The sequence below is a fragment of the Paroedura picta genome, chromosome 1 (genome assembly GCF_049243985.1).
Source record: "Paroedura picta isolate Pp20150507F chromosome 1, Ppicta_v3.0, whole genome shotgun sequence".
Classification (NCBI taxonomy): Eukaryota; Metazoa; Chordata; class Lepidosauria; order Squamata; family Gekkonidae; genus Paroedura; species Paroedura picta.
The window spans coordinates 26,074,671-26,091,017 of NC_135369.1; the positions used below are offsets into that span (position 1 = coordinate 26,074,671).

At 46.9% G+C, this 16,347-nt stretch overlaps 1 protein-coding gene across 1 annotated transcript; it reads left to right on the forward strand.

Moving 5' to 3' along the window:
- Positions 1-6,383: 6,383 nt before the first annotated feature.
- Positions 6,384-14,534, forward strand: LOC143833686 (uncharacterized). The gene is made up of 6 exons (XM_077329792.1): positions 6,384-6,660; positions 8,329-8,553; positions 8,681-8,819; positions 9,518-9,660; positions 10,425-10,477; positions 12,232-14,534. Exons 2-6 carry the CDS (start codon positions 8,342-8,344, stop codon positions 13,017-13,019), a joined length of 1,335 nt encoding a protein of 444 aa, XP_077185907.1. The 5' UTR covers positions 6,384-6,660; positions 8,329-8,341; the 3' UTR covers positions 13,020-14,534.
- Positions 14,535-16,347: the final 1,813 nt, after the last annotated feature.

The following is a 16,347-nucleotide window of genomic DNA, read 5'->3' on the forward strand; positions in this document are numbered from 1 at the left end:
ATCGCTAATCTAAAGGGTACTTTCCCTTTCACAAGTGGCCAGCTTGCCTGGCATCCTGTGTGTGGGAGGAGACTGTATTTACATGAGAAACCTGGGCGTAGTCTGCATGGGGCTTTTTACCCACCCAGTTCAAATAAATCCCTCCCGTCTACACTGAATTCAATGTTCATTTTTATTCTGGAAGCTTTAAATTTTCCCTCTGCAACATGCATGATTGATCTGGAGTGACCCTACCTTTCCCCCACAATATCCAGAAGTAGATATAACCCTTGATATTTGAAAAATCGGCATCAGTAAGTGTGCAGATTTCTGCTTTTTGCAAATTAACTTCCTTCTCCGTGCTTTGTAGCAAAGCAGTCTTCCCTGATTGGCCAGGGCATCAGTTCAAAGACTTCCCAGTTCCCAGTTACAAGGTTTGTCTTAAAGTGACTGTGTTCCAGAAGCCCTAACTTTTCTCAGCAGAGATTTGCCTCTTGGATTTATTCCTCCTTCCTCTGCTGTCTCCAATCCCCCCCCTCATTCAAGAAAAGAGAATCCTGCTGCACTTGGCTACCCTCCCCGCTCGGAGCTTCCCTAATCAAGTGCAGAACACTTTCTGTTTCAATTGGTGGGGGGTGGATAGAGGAGTTCAAATTCATCTGAATTCAGCAGGATCCACAACGGAAAAAACAAAGTAAGTGCAGAATCAGCCCTGTAGAGACGTGTGTCTTCATTGAAGGCCATGAAAAGGCAGTGAGATGACAAAGGTGAGAGGAGGGGGTCAGAGGGCAGCTCCCAGGTTAAGATAAAGAGAGGTATCCCATTCAAGGAGATAACATCTATCAACATTTAAGAGCAATGTAGCACCCTCCAATGTCCTGACATGCTGAGTCACTAATGTCACTAGTCTTACTAGTCTTATACCAGGCTACAGAGGCTTACAGAACAAAAACAGATTTGTTTCAAAAGTTAAGCCATGACCTGGATAGCCCAGGCTAGTCCAATCTCAGAAGCTAGGCAGGATTAGCCTGGTCAGTATTTGGACAGAAGACCACCAAGGTATATTATGGTTCTGATGCAGAGACAGATAATGGCAAACCACCTCTGAATATCTTTTGCCCTGAAAACCCTACAAGGTTGCCATAAGTCTGTATCGGCATCGGTGACTCCATCTTTGCTACATATTGGTGTTAGTTGCCCTGAGTCTTGGGTGAGGACAGTATTAGCCACTCTCAGGGGAACTTTCTGTCTCCCATGTCTCTTAGCAGTGTTTGTCTTCAAGGCCTGGGTTGTTTCTTCCACCCACTGGAAGCCAGGGGCCTGGCTCATCCAAGTGTTTGGGATAGCTTAATTAATACTTCTTTGACTCACAGCCAATATTTAGGGTATAAGATGCCTAGGTTTAGAAGAAGAAGAGTTGGTTCTTATATTCCGCTTTTCTCTACCAGGAGTCTCAAAGCGACTTACAATCGCCTTCCCTTTCCTCTCCCCACAACAGACACCCTGTGAGGTGGGTGAGGCTGAGAGAGCCTTGATATCACTGCCTAGTCAGAACAGTTTTATCAGTGCTGTGGCGAGTCCAAAGCCACCCAGCTGACTGCTTGTGGGGGAGTGCAGAATCGAACTGGGCTCACCAGATTAGAAGTCTGCACTCTTAACCACTACGCCAAGCTGGGTCTCATTTAGTCATGCACAGTCTTGAGATTTTGCTAAGCTTCGCTGTGCATGCATGTGGATCCTGAGGTCAGCTGATCGTAGCCTGATTTAGCCTGCATCTTCTTTATTAACTTCAATGGGTTATTAAAGATCTCCTTGCAAGTAAACCCAGATCTCTCATGTCAGTTCTTTGGGAACTTCTATGCACCAGTGAAGCCCCTGGCCAGGGTGTAGAACAAAGCTGTGACGATGGCAAAACATAAATATATTGGAACCAGAGATTACCATCCCTACCTCTATAGAAAGCAAGTGTTGTTGTTGTTGTTGTTAAATTTACACCCTGCCAGTCTCACAAGTGGCTCATAGCAGGTAACAATATAACAAGCCCTACATAAAACCCATAAAACCGTAAAATTATAAACACAACCCTTTTGGTGGTATGAAAAGTACCTGCCCAACCCCCTTGATTTGGCCCCCGTAACCAAGAATCTATGAATCCTAGTGTTCTCACCCCAGTGGGTGCACCACTATCAGTAGGAAAACACATACTCCAGAGAGTTACTGATACCATTTAAAACAGTTTATTGAAAGACATCACTGCATAATACACTACAAAATCTAATTACAAACTGCATGCTACAGGAATACGAAGATGCAGATGGTTACAGGAAACAACATAAGCAGATGAACAGGCGGTGCCGAAGCATGAGTAAATAGATATAATTGAAAATCAGTTTCACATCAGTAGAGGATGAACTAGAATGGTGGAGAGATGAACCACAAACCTTGTAAATACATAATTGAAATAATTCAGGATTTCTTAAAAGTCCCAGATCTGAATACTCTACTAGATCCAGGTTTTGGGGGGAATCCCCAAAAAGGCCAGGTCCAATAGAACTGAACCAAAACTTACAGAGAAAAAATTGTTTTTGCACACCCTGGTCATGAGACTGGTCTTGTTTGTCAGAGCCTCAAGTGGAGAGGTGAACCGCCATCCTTGTAACCACAAGCCTTCCTGCGTTCCAGGAACTTTTTGCTTTCTTGCCAATCAGCACTGCATTCTGTGGCTTTCCAATATTTCAGGCTGGCGTTCAAGGAAAAAGACTTCTGAATACCAGGATTGTGCATGCTAACAGTTGGGGTATGTGTGTTCTTTCCCCCCTTATATGTGAGACCCAGTTCTCATGGTATCTCAGTACTTATTTAGCTTAGCTTAGCTGGCAAAGTTAATAACTCAGTCAACATACCAATTTCTGGGCTCCTTTAACTGAATCCACAAATTTTCCCAAAGCCATCAGTGCAATTACAAAACATAGGATCAAAAATCCAGCGATCCATGCTTTTCTTCACTCAGTAATATCATGTAGGGTGACACATAATTGAGGTCCTCTTATGGGAGAGGTCTTCTGTCATACAAATCCATTTAAAAATGCTTGGACAAGTTTTAGACAAATTTGGGCAAGCTGCACCCTCTTAACAAAAGCGTTCTCTCAACTTGCTTCCCCAGCATTTAAAGTTACTTGCAGTTAGATGTTTCTCATGGAATGTACAACAATCATTTGGGGCTGGATCACTGTAGACTCAGCATCATGAGTCACAATTTCTGATGGCAATCTACACAAGAGTCAGGGTCTGAAATTCATTTTGTTCAAAGACCGAGACTGTCACTAGACCAGTTAAGGGGCTAAAAGGTACCAGATGAACAGCAAGGTCCAAAAAAGTAAGACTACCATCTTGCTTCAGAAGAGAGATTTTGACATCGCTAATTAAAATTTCTGTTGCCTTCCTCTCGACAGATAGATGAACAAACTTGGAGAGATTCAAGTGGGTAGCCATGTTGGTCTGAAGTAGCACCACAAAAATTAAGTCCAATAGCACCTTTAAGACCAACAATGATTTTTTTTCAAGGCATAAACTTTTAAGTGCATGCACTCTTGCTCAGAACTTGGACAGAGGCCATCCTTCAAGTTTACAGTACACAGGTCATGAAGACTTTTACAAATCAGGAGCGAGTTCCAGTTATCAGTTGAGCGGCTAAATTCTGCAACAGTTACAGCTCCTGAATTGTCTACAAGGGCAGCCCCATGTAGAATGCCTCACAGTAGTCAAGCCCAGAGATTATTGATGCATGACTCAGTATGGCAAGATCACCTATATAATGTATATGAGTTTGTATGCTAGATGGGAAAAAAGGACTTAGTTTTTCTGTTTTTTAAAATTATCTTGTGTTTTTTTTGTTGGCTTCTCGAGTTTCATCCTGAAACTAGTTCAAAAAGGTCTCCTCAAAGTATTGTAGTGGCCCCTGAGGTGTTAGCAATACAACCATATGGAGCTTTACTCCCGCTTAGCTCACTGAAATCAATAGACCGGATTCTGCATGGAATTGCACTGTACCGTAACCCTTCCACAGTTCTTCATGGCTCAGGGACATATACTTATGAAGCCCTCTAAAACAACTGATTGAGCTTCCCTTCCTTCCCCTCTTCCAATCCCCATTGCCTCCTTATCGCATTAACACCAGCGGACCAGAAAACTGCTCTTGTTGGTGCTGATAACTGGTACTCTACAATTTTAAACTTTTTAGACTGTTTTACTGTTTTATCTATGCTGAATTTGTGTTGCATGTTGAGCTGAATCTGATGTTCACCACCCCAAGATGATGAGCCCGAGAAGGGCAGTATACAAATCAAACTGTAAATACATACATACAGACTAGATAGCTGTAAAAGACAGGACATAAACCTGTAGCTGAAGACTGTCCAGAAACTTCAAGCGGCCAAGGATTTTAACGAGAGCTTGTTGTGGAGACCACAAAATTTTGTCCTGATTGCATTGGGCACTGGTATTTTCCGAGGCCCAAATCAAAGGGCTGGTTCTGTGGTTTAGGACCAGGGTACCTTGAAAGGCCTTCCTCCCCTGTATCCACCTGCCCACAATTTGATAATCACTTTCTTATGCCACACTCCTAATGACCACGAGTCTCCAAGCTATTCTTTGCTGCTCACAGACTATGGAATTTTCTGTATCGGGACTTCTCCTGGCCTTACAAAGACTTTTAAAAACAACCTTATTTCTCTTTTACTTGCTTTGTGTCCTCATTTGTGGCACTGAGGTTGTTTCGGTTTGCACCAACAATTCCCTTAAATGATTTGCGGCTTGACTTCATTTTCCAAATTGTATTATCACCAGTCGTGGCATTTCCAATGATGGTGCTACCGGTATGATAGGTTCATACTGACATTTTTTTTCTTCTGTTTTTCCTCACCAGTCTTCCGCCCCTTCAGATTCACGTTTGAGGACCATTTTTTTCTGATTTTTGTTTTTGTTCTGCATAGGCACTGAAGCGCCACAGCAGGCTCAAGGATACATGTATTTTAAGGATCTGTGCATTTCTTGGGAATGTCTTTTAATCACGCTCTACACCTCCAAACCTGATCTTGCCAAGAAATATTAATATCACACTTAAAGCAGCTCTGGATTCCCCCTTCCCCTCAGAGGGGCCTCCTTTCCTCCCTTTGCATCTAGAGATTTTACAGCTCCAAGAGGTTTTGCTTTGGTGGCGTTTGAACAAAATAGAGGGTACTGATTGGATGCTGGTGTCAGCACACCTAACAGAAATAACACTTGTTTTTAGCACAGGTGATTTTCAGCATGCTCACTTTTGTTCCTGCACCCCCTGCCATTTGTCACGCCTGCACTTTGGTGCTCACACAGCAAGTCTCTTCAGAGGCATGTCAGGGCCCCTATGGATCAGGAATTGTATCCCAGTCCTAGGGTTGCCAACCTCCAGTTGGAGGCTGGAGTCCTCACAATTGCAATACCTTCAGACTACATAACTCACGTTATGTATTTAATCCTTTTGTTCTACTACTGGAAAAAATGGCTGCTTTGGAAGCTGAGTTTGCCATTAATGGTTTATTGGTTGATGGGAAGCTGCACTGCAGAGCATTATACCCTACCCGGGTCCCCTCCCACCCCTAAAACTCACACTCCCCCAAGTGCCACTCTCAAATATCCGGCCATTAGTGGAGGATAGAGTAGGCGTTTCTCAAAACCCGAGCGTTTTTCTAGCGGGCTTGCACCCATCCGTGAAATTGGCAGGCGGGCCGGCAGGAAGGCCGTGGTCCCCTGAAGGTTAAGCTGTCGGCTGCCTCCAGGCGAGAGCCTGCTCGCTGCCCACACTCCCGGAAATCCCGGTGTGCGCCTGAACCAACCCGAAAGGTCTCCTGCGGGTCTCTCCCCCCCCCCCCCCATCAATCCGAAACCAGCCCAGGCAGGGCCGGCCGCGGGGAGTGGGGGGTAGCTGCCTATATGGGAAACCGCTTTATTGATTCTAGCTCACTTTGACATGACTTTTTAAACTTGTTCTGTTATTCGTTGTTGTTTGGGTTCACTGAAGTTGTGTTGTTTAGAACCACTGTTGGATTGTTGTTGGAATTTGACTATGTTGTATGTTGATTCGTTCCATATATCCCCCCCCCCCCGTGATATTGTATGTAGACCGCCCTGAGCCATATGGAAGTGCTGCATAGAAATCCAATAAACAAACACACAATTTTTTTCATTCTCATCCAGTGGTTGAGAGGTCTTCGTTGGTTCAACGAGTAGCTTTTTGTATGATTACTTTGGGGGGGGGTTAACCCCCCCCAAAAAAACACCCTTGTGCCCGCACTTGAGTCCATTAGTGGCCGGGGACGCCGCCGCCAGCCTGACCTTTGCACCGGTTTGTGGGCAGGCAGCTGGGCTGGGTTTCTCTCGTGCAGGAGTCAGCCTGCCGCTCCCTCCGCTCCCCTCCCCTCCCCTCCTTGGGCTCGGGACCCCGGCCTCTCCCCTCCCGGCTCCTGAAGCGGCGCGGCCGGGGGGGGGGGCGGAGGAATGCCCCGGGAGGGAACGGGACGGGGCTGCACGGGCATCCCGGTCCCTTTCCGCACGGGCTGGTCGCTCCGACAGGGCCGCCCCCTATTCCTGTGGGGCGGAAGGAAAACCCGGCCTGGACTCTGCCGAGCGGCTCGGTCTGGAGCGGAGGTACTGAATGCAGAAGGGGGGAGGGGAGTCCTAAAAGTGTGTGTGTGTGAAGGGGGGGAGTAGCTTCTTCGAGAGGCGACAAAAGACAGAGCTCCGTCTTAGCTCAGGCCGAAGGAGATGAATTGCATGAGCGCCATCGCCTTTCGGGCCTGTCCGTTCCCTCAGCCCGCCGATTGCGTTCCACATTCTTGTTCCCCCCCCCCTTATCCTGATTGGACCGTAGGGCGGAACGACTACGTGGAAAGGACTTCAAGTCGTCGCTATAGGGCTGGCCTTTCAGACTGTCCTGGCGTGTGTGGAACTCCCTGCAACTAGAAAGTGCTAGTTTTCTGTTTGCAGGGAGACTGCTTTTTTTTTTAATGCAAAAGTATGTTCAAAGCTGGAATCCACCGCTTGCAGTCTCATGGGGGTGCAGTTCCCTAGGACGCCTTGTTCTCCTGCATGTCTGAAGCAGGCCATAGTCGCCATACACTTTTCCTTTGCTCTGTATAATTGGATTGCAGCCTCACAAAGCTGATGGAAAGAAGCTGAAGCAATGTGACCCCACTGGCTGAGGGATCCCATGCCCCGTGTTCTGTCTTCTCTAGAAGCCGTTAAGGGTGTGGGATGGGTTAATCTGCATTTTTTACTGAGTATTCCCAACAGGTCTTGCTGTTAAGTTTAAACACCTTGAAAGATTAAATGTATTGTGCTAGTTCAATTTTTATGGAAGTCTTTTGAGGGTCCCAAGTTTCTTATTAAATGCAAGGAGCTGTCTAGACAATCTTGAGCCAAGAGGAAAGGTGGGGCTTTAATAAACTCAATAAAATAGGTGTATTAATTCATTTTTATCCTCACCTTTCTCTCAAGAATTTCAAATGGCATACATATTCTTGCATCTGGCCTTACAATAACCCTGTGTGATAGGCTCAGTCAGAACGGCCAGCCCATGATCACCCAGTGAGCCTTTTGTAGCAGAGTAGAGATCTGAACCCAGATCGGCCAAGCCCAATTAACCTCTGCTACACTAGCTGTCTTGTAAGTTTGAAAAAAGTAAATTCTGTTGTTAGCTGACAAACCTGACCATGATCATGCATAGATCTGCCCAACTCCCACCCCCACCCCACATTTCTAGCCTACACCACTTTGTTTGTTTATATTTTTATACCCTGCCTCTCCCGACAATGTCGCCTTGAGGCAGCTTACAAAGTAAAACCATAAAACAATATATCCCATAAAATCCCATTAAAACAATAGTCACAATAACAGTATCCCACGGTTATAAGATGGCAGTAAAACAATAATTCCCCCAACCCAACTCCGCTGATCCCAACCAAGGAACAAAATCCTGATTTTAATCTTTATCTTCGCTCCTTCCCCTCAGTCCTTCATATTGATAGCTGTATTTGAGGCTTGTGGAGAAACTGATTAAAAATATATTAATTAACTCCCACCCATTTGGGAAACCCTTCCAAGGTTGTCAAGAAACCCCAGGGTTTCACGAAACTGTGGCTGAGAAAGCCTGATGTAACATGACAATAGGGGACAGGAGCAGGGCATAATCAAAGGCTAAATGACAGGCAGGATGCAGCCAAAGGAATGTGCATGTAAAAGGCAAAGAGTTTCCATAAAGGGGATAAAAGTAGAATCAACAGCTTCTGACAACACCTTACTGCCTCTTTCCTTTAGGCCCTGATGCAAGATGGCGTCGAAGAAGCTGCGTGTGGCAGTGATTGGGGCGGGAGCGGCAGGACTGTGTGCTGCCCGCCACATCCTAGCCTACTCTGAGACTTTCCTTCCTCCAGTGGTGTTTGAGGCCTCTGGCCAACTGGGAGGCACCTGGGTTTATACTGAGCAGACTGGGGAAGACGAGGAGGGGCAGCCCATCTGTTCCAGCATGTACCGTGATCTCAGGTAGCCACTGAGGCACTGCCTCTGTAGGGTTCATGCTTCCGATGGGGGAGCTGGAATGGCATGGGGTGGGGCAGAGGCAGTGGGTACTAATGGTGGGGTTGGGGTGCCTCCCTCTCCCTGCTCCCAGGACCAATCTGCCCAAAGAAGTCATGGCCTTTCCGGATTTCCCCTTCGATCCATCGCTACCATCATTTGTGCATCACTCAGCTATGCTGGCCTACCTGGAGAGCTACGCAGAACAATCTGGCATCAAGGACCACATTCGGGTAGGACTGAGGGCAGTACAGGGGTGGTTGAGTCCAGGCACTTGTTTTTGGGATGGCAAGCCACTGAAAGTGTGTTGTGGACTTAGCTGTGAAACTTGTGCTAGGGTGTAAAGGTAAAGGTTTCCCCTGTGCAAGCACCGAGTCATGTCTGACCCTTGGGGTGACGCCCTCTAGCGTTTTCATGGCAGACTCAATACGGGGTGGTTTGCCAGTGCCTTCCCCAGTCATTACCGTTTACCCCCCAGCAAGCTGGGTACTCATTTTACCAACCTCGGAAGGATGGAAGGCTGAATCAACCTTGAGCCGGCTGCTGGGATTGAACTCCCAACCTCATGGGCAGAGCTTTCAGACAACATTTCTGTTGCCTTACCACTCTGCGCCACAAGAGGCTCAAGAGTGCTAGGGTGTAGCTGTATGAAGTTTTGCAAAAAGAGTCGCTTCTGAGCATACACAGAGTGCATTTGTTTCAACGCAGAACAGCAACCTTTCACTAGCAGTAGAGACACAGTTCAGCCCCATCACCTTTTGCTTAAGGGGTTTTTGGCCTATGCTGAGCTGCCATCTCTCCAGCTGTTCTGGCCTTGAAGTAGTGGGTGGTCCAGACTCCCGCCTCTTTATGCCGGGTATCAGTCGCTTGGCTGGATTAGAGCTGCCTTCTTCTTCATGATCTTGAGGACCTCTTTTCCTCCCTGATCCAGTTCCGGTGGCAGGTGGATGACGTGCAGCCTGTGCCGGGGGAGCAGGACACCACAAGCGGCTGGGATATCAAGGCAACAGTGCGGGGGTCAGGGTCAACTCGGCACGTTTCAGAACATTTTGATGCTGTCATGGTCTGTACTGGGTGAGTGCTGGCTGGCCGAGGACGAAGTAGGTAATCGGCTGATCCTGCCTGAACAGAGCGCAGAACTGGAACCGGGGGGCAGAACTTTGTCAGTGCTAGGCTGTCAGGTTCTAAGAGGCACACCTTGGGTTTAGGAAGCTTGAAGAGATTAGGGTTTGGGGGAAAGGAGCACCCTCCCCCAACGAAGCCAGGCAGAGGGAGGGTCCAGCTGTGTACCCTGTTCTTTGAGAACTGGTGAGGCAGAAGGAGGCTCTGTGTGTATAACTTTGTGCATGTGAAGTGCCTTAGGACCACATGACCATATGTGGTCATGTCAAACCCCCTCCCCAAATGGCCAATGATGAGCCTGGAGTGGGTGGGAAGGGGAGGGGCTGCCGGTAGGCGTGTCCACAGCTGTGCTTCCTAACCATATTCTGCATGATCCCGCCACTTCTGGGGTTTCTCGAAGCATGAGAAATGTTTCAGGGGTTTCTCAGTGGTAAAAAAAATTGAGAAAGGCTGATCTAGGGAGAGGTCATTATTTGATCGTGACCCCACTTATTTGTCTTTTTGATGGTAAAATACTCCTCCGACACTACATTTCAAACAAATCCACTTTCTTCCTGTTAAGCTTTCTTCATTGTCCCACACCTGTACATAGTTATGAATTACCTTGATCTTCGTTGCCGTTGAATTATAACAAGAATACCAGCTGGCTGTTATATTGGCCATACACATGTACACAAACCTTTCACCTAATGTCCCCAACCATTTCGTTTCTGCAGTCATTACACCATCCCATGGATACCACCCATTCCTGGCCTGGACAGCTTCCAAGGTAAGGCCTCAATTCTGCTAACTCCAAGCTGGATAAAAGAGGGTCTTTGCTCCCTGTAGGCAAGCCATTGAGAACTTAGGCTGCATCCACCTGGTGAAGATTGAGCAGTCCTTGCTCCTGAGAACCGGGAGTCATTTGCCCTGGCAACAAAGCGGCCACACGAAGAAAGCAGGGAGAATAATGGATAACCAGAGGACAACGTTGCGTAGATACTCAGAGAAACACCACTCTGTTTTGGTGGCCAAGGCAGAGCAAGGCAGCCATGTGGATTTAGCCTGAGTGCAGTGACATATAAATCCAAGGCTAAATTTAAAATGCATTGGAACCCACCCATCCTGCACTGAGACCTCTGAGACCATCCCCATATGTGAAATAAATCCCTGCCAACCTGGTGCTCTTATTTTTGTTCTGGAGCCCTTGGGGCCTGTTTCTGGGCTTCTCTGATGTGTCCTGCAACTGTGCCACTGCATCCTCAGAGATCCCTGAACTCTGAAAAGAGGGACTAATAGATATTAACCCTGTGAAAATGAAGCATGTGACCCTATTTAAAAAAAAATAGAACCCTCCATCTGAGACAACGATGAACTAATATGCAGATGTGAACGTCATGTTTGGATTTGCCTTGTTGTACAATCCTAGTCCTACTGCATTATTCATTGGATTACTTTATTATTGATTTATTTAATTCATTTATACTCCACCTTTCACCTCAATGGGCACTCAAAGTGTCTTACGTCAATTTCTCTGTTTTATCCTCAACAACCCTGTATTGTAGTCCGACACTTTCAACCATTCTATCACACTGGCTGAGATGGTTTACAATCAAAGGGAGTGTAGAGAAGAGCTTCAGATATCCACAGAGTTTGGAAGAATTGTAATTCCAGGAAGAGGTTGCATCAGAATTTACGTATGCATTTAGATTTAGATATTTATACCCCACTTTGCTCCGTAGTGGGCACCCAAAGCTGCTTTCAGCAATGTTCTCTGCTATTCCAATGTTATCCATTGTTCACTGTTGTTTTCATCCTTTCCTTGGTGGAGCTCACTGGGGAGAGCCCCTTAGCTCATCTGGACTTCAATATGGTACTCACCCTACACCATATGAACTTTCCAAGTTGCCTTACACTGAATTGGTCCACTTAGTTCAGTTTTATCTGCTCCTGAGACCCAGCGAGCAGCTGCCAGTCTGAGTAGACAGTCTGACCTAGGTGGACCAAGGCAGTATAAGACAGCTTTGTGTGTTCGTCTGTACTATCAACAACTCTCCATGGTTTCTGGCAGAGAAAGGCCTTTCCCGTCAGGGTAGGAGCTATGGATCAGTGACAGAGCCTCTGGTTTGCATCCAGAAGGTACCAGGTTCAGTCCCCATCACCTCCAATTAAAAGGGTCAGTTACTAGGTAACGTTAGAGATCTTGGCCTCAGACTCTGGATGATTAACAATCTGATTTGGTATAAGTCAGCTTCTTACATTCATGCACACAAACTGCTCAACATCTGCTGTTTGTGCTTCTTTCATTAATGAAATCAGGGACTAGACCCTGGCCTCCCTTGTGCAAAGCCTGTGCTAAGTCATTGAGCTGCAGCCCCAGAAAGTACAGCAAGCGTCTGCAGAACAACAGAAAGGAATGCTGGGCCTTGGGATCTCTGCAAAAGATGAAGAGAGGCAGCTTCGGCAGTGTGGTCATACCCTGTAAGAAGAGGGCCAACATGCCCAGCTCTCCCCTTGAGCTTCCTCCTCTTCCCCCCTCTCCAGGCCGCCTCCTGCACAGCCACTCGTACCGCCTCCCCGAGCCCTTTGCGGGCCTGACTGTGGTGCTGGTGGGAGCTGGCCCATCCGGCGTGGACCTAGCGCTGCAGCTGTCTCCCGTGGCTGCTCGTGTGGTGCTCAGCCATCAGGGGCCGCCCGTGCGTGGGCTGCCCGAAGATGTCCTGCAGGCGCCCCTGCTCTTGAAGGTGACGAAGGAGACGGTGGTGTTTGGGGACGGCTCGGCCCTGCAGCCTGATGTCTTGATTCTCTGCACTGGCTACCGGTACCACTTTCCCTTCTTGCCCTTGGCCCAGCTGGGCTTGCAGGAGACGGACTACGGGCTGGGTCCCCTCTACCGCCACTTGCTCGCCCCTCGACACCCTTCCCTGTTCTTTATTGGCCTCTGCCAGAAAATCTGCCCCTTCCCCCACTTCCACTGCCAGGTGCTGTTTGCGCTGGCAGTGCTCCGAGGCCGCTGCCCCCTGCCTCCTGCAGCCGAGATGGAGGCTGACGCCCAGGGGCAGCTGGGCCGACACCTGCGGGAGGGGGGACTGGCTCGGCACTTCCTGATGCTCAAGGCTCAGCAGTGGAGCTATGCAGAGGAGCTGGCCCGGGTGGGAGGCTTCCCACCTTTACCGCCGGTGGTCCGGGAGATCTACGAAGCGACGAGTGCCAGGCGGCTCCGCAACGTGGGCACCTACCGGGACACGAAGTACCGGCTGTTGGGCCCTGACGCTTGGGAAGTGGAATGGGATTCTGGCCCAGACCCAGAAGGTGACGGAAGTGCAGAGTGAAGGTCTTCCCCTGTGGACACTGGGAGTGCTGTACCCTCGGTTGGGGAGGAAGGACTTTTTTGTGGCTTCTCTCAGTGCCTAACTCTGGCCGTCGAGGGAGCTGGACTGAGAAGGATGAAGCTGAGAGAGAAAGCAGTAGCAAGTCTGGCTTAGAGGCTAACATAGGCACCACGGCAGTAGACGTTGGTGTGGGCAAAAGTGCAAAATATGCAATAAATATATCTTTGTGGGGGTGGGTGAAAACCTTTTGACTGGGTGAGGTTAAAAGATAAAGGAGTAGGTCCCAATAACAGCACTTTTGCAGATCAGAATTAACAAAGTCCTGTTTAAGAATCCAGGGACAATCAACTCAAGCTGTATTTAATTTGCACAACAGATAGAAAACTGTTCCTAACAAACTAGCCAGCCCTAAGGTGCTTCAGTCAGATCAAGAATTGGTCTTGGTTTTTAAATTTACTCACTGCATGTGTACCCTGTTTTCTTTCCACTGGGGACTCGGTTAGGCTTATGGTTTTCTTCCCGCCTTCATTTGGTTCTCGTGACAATGCTGTGAGGTAGGTTAGGCAGAGAACATGGTTGGCCCAAGGTTACCCAGCAAGCTTTCATGATAGAGTACGGATTTGAACTCAGGTTTGTCAGATCTTTGTCTGACACTCTATATTGGGGGTGGAAAACTATGGCTCTCCAGTTGTCCATGGACTACAGTTACCATGAGTGATCAGTCTGATGCCTCTAGAAAGCCCACAAACAGAACATGAGGGAAACATCCCTTCCCCATTGTTAACACCCACCCTTCTGGAAATGGTCTTGAGAAGTATACTGAGGTCTGGGAGAGCAAGAAAATAATATGCTGCACAATTGCATCCAAGCCGGGACAAAGAACTGGTGTATAAGTGACTTCTGTGATTCCACTCAGGTCTATCCAGTGGAGCTTAGTCCTAGGAAAATGTTTTGACAATGGCAGAGAGAAGCTCCCAATACATTTAAGGTTGGGGGAGATATAGGATCCGTCCATGAGTTAATTTGCTTACATTTCAATCCACTCCTATTGCAAAAGGGTTTAAAGTAATTACTCAAGAACAATAAGAATTAATTCAAACAAGTTTTGAAAAATTGATCTTTATACATTTATTGGAACAGCAGACATGATAATGCATCATCATATGTCCTGTTATCTTTGATCTGATGAAATCAAGTATATTTAAATGTTTTACAATTTTTAAAAGGGTATATATTTCTAGATGAGTGCAACTGTGCATTTTTGTCTCGTTTGACTTCCACTGTAAAAATAGCGATTTTGATCAGCACAAAAGTACCTAAAACATGCCTTCTGCCTTTGAATTATTATTTCACACCATTTTTAACACCTGTATATGGGCCTTAGTCACCTGGTGTGTGTTTGCTTTGATGTTATCTTTTGAATTTGAAAGATATTTCTCAGTATTTTTCCCCTCTAGCTGGGAAGAGATGCAGAACTGACCACAAAATACTCTTGTTAAAAAAACAAAAAACTTTGCTGTGTCTGGATGTGTAATGCCTGACTTTAAAAACAACGGGGGAGTTAATTATTCTTATACCCCACCCTTCTCCATTGACCCGAGGTGGGTAACATCAATAGAAAAGTACAAATTAAATACATATACATCAATTTATACAATAACAATTACGTTTTAAAATTGTTAACATTATTAAAATTACACTAAAACCGCCTATTCTACAATTTCATATCTTCAGGGTAAGGCAGATGTTAATTTGTGTGCGGTTGCTTCCTTGCTTGCTCCTATGCAGTAATACAGTTTCAAAGACACCTCTTGCACTGCTAAAATTAATGTGCTTAAAATCCCTTCTGAAGAATTTTATTGAAAATGGGAGAGGAATCCTGTTCTAAGGAAGAGTTGATTTTTATATCCCTCTTTTCACTACCCAAAGGAGTCTCAAAATGGCTTACAATCGCCTTATCTTCCACAACAGACACCCTGTGAGGTAGGTAGGGCTGAGAGCTCTGACAGAACTGCTCTGCAAGTACAACTCTAACAGAACTGACTGGCCCAAGGTCACCCAGTTGGCTGTATGTGGAGGAGGAGTAAGGAATCAAACTTGGTTCTCCAGATTAGAGGGTGCCACTCTTAACTACTACATCAACATGTAAATGTTTTTGAAACCCATGCCACCCAGCTTGGTGACTAGCCTGTCAGATCCATCATGAACAAAACTGAACAAAGGCAATCTTTAAAGTTTGGCTGCTACAAGGAAGGAAGCAGAAACAGATTCTCAGAAGTGGATCTGTAAATTACTGGTATTTCAACAGAGACATTTCATGAACTTTGGACCACCGTTTTTAGGTTTGCTTTGGCTTCCATATATACTTAAATGGTCAAACCACATATTACCCTGGTGCTCTATGGATCTACCAACATTTCCTGTCATAAGGAAATGCAGCCACTGGGAGAGAAGGCACAGCCAATTGGACTATAGCAGCAGCACTGAGGAAGGTGTCCTTTTCTACATTCATGCTATTGTTCTGAACAAGATGGACCCTCCTAGGGCTACCAACCTCCAGGTGGGGCCTGGAGTTCTCATGGGATTACAACTGATCTTCAACCTACAGAGATTAGTTCCCCTGAAGGAAATAGTTCCCTTGGCTAGGGAATTCTATAGAATAAAAACACCTACTGAGCTCTCTCCAGCAGGTCCAAGGGTCTGCTGTCTGCAAATTCCACCACCAGGAATTTTCCAAGCCTGGATGGAGTTGGCAACCCTACCTTTCATCTCACCTACACGTCCCCTCACAAGGCAAGCTAGCAATTATGACTGGGAAAATGGTGATAGGGCCCTTCTCCAGTAGGTGCAGGAGTCACGGTTCCCTTAGAAAGCCAGTTTGGTGTAGTGGTTAGGAGAGTGTACTTCTAATCTGGCGAGCTGAGTTCGATTCTGCACTCCCCACATACAGCCAGCTGGGTGACCTTGGGCTCGCCACGGCACTGATAAAACTGTTCTGACCGAGCAGGAATATCAGGGCTCTCTCAGCCTCACCCACCTCACAGGGTGTCTGTTGTGGGGAGAGGAAAGGGAAGGCAAATGAAAGCCACTTTGAGACTCCTTCGGGTAGAGAAAAGCGGCATATAAGAACCAACTCCTCTTGTTTTTCAATAACATCAGGCAGCCCATGGGGCTAATGGGGGAACTGGATAAACTACCTTCTTGAAGAAGGGGCCAGTCATATTTTGAAGAACAGTCAACCTTCTGGCCACTGGTTGTATGTGTTCTCCCTCCCCAACAATTTCTCAAAGTTAGGCTGTTTAAGCCTGGATAGAGACCACAATGTCTG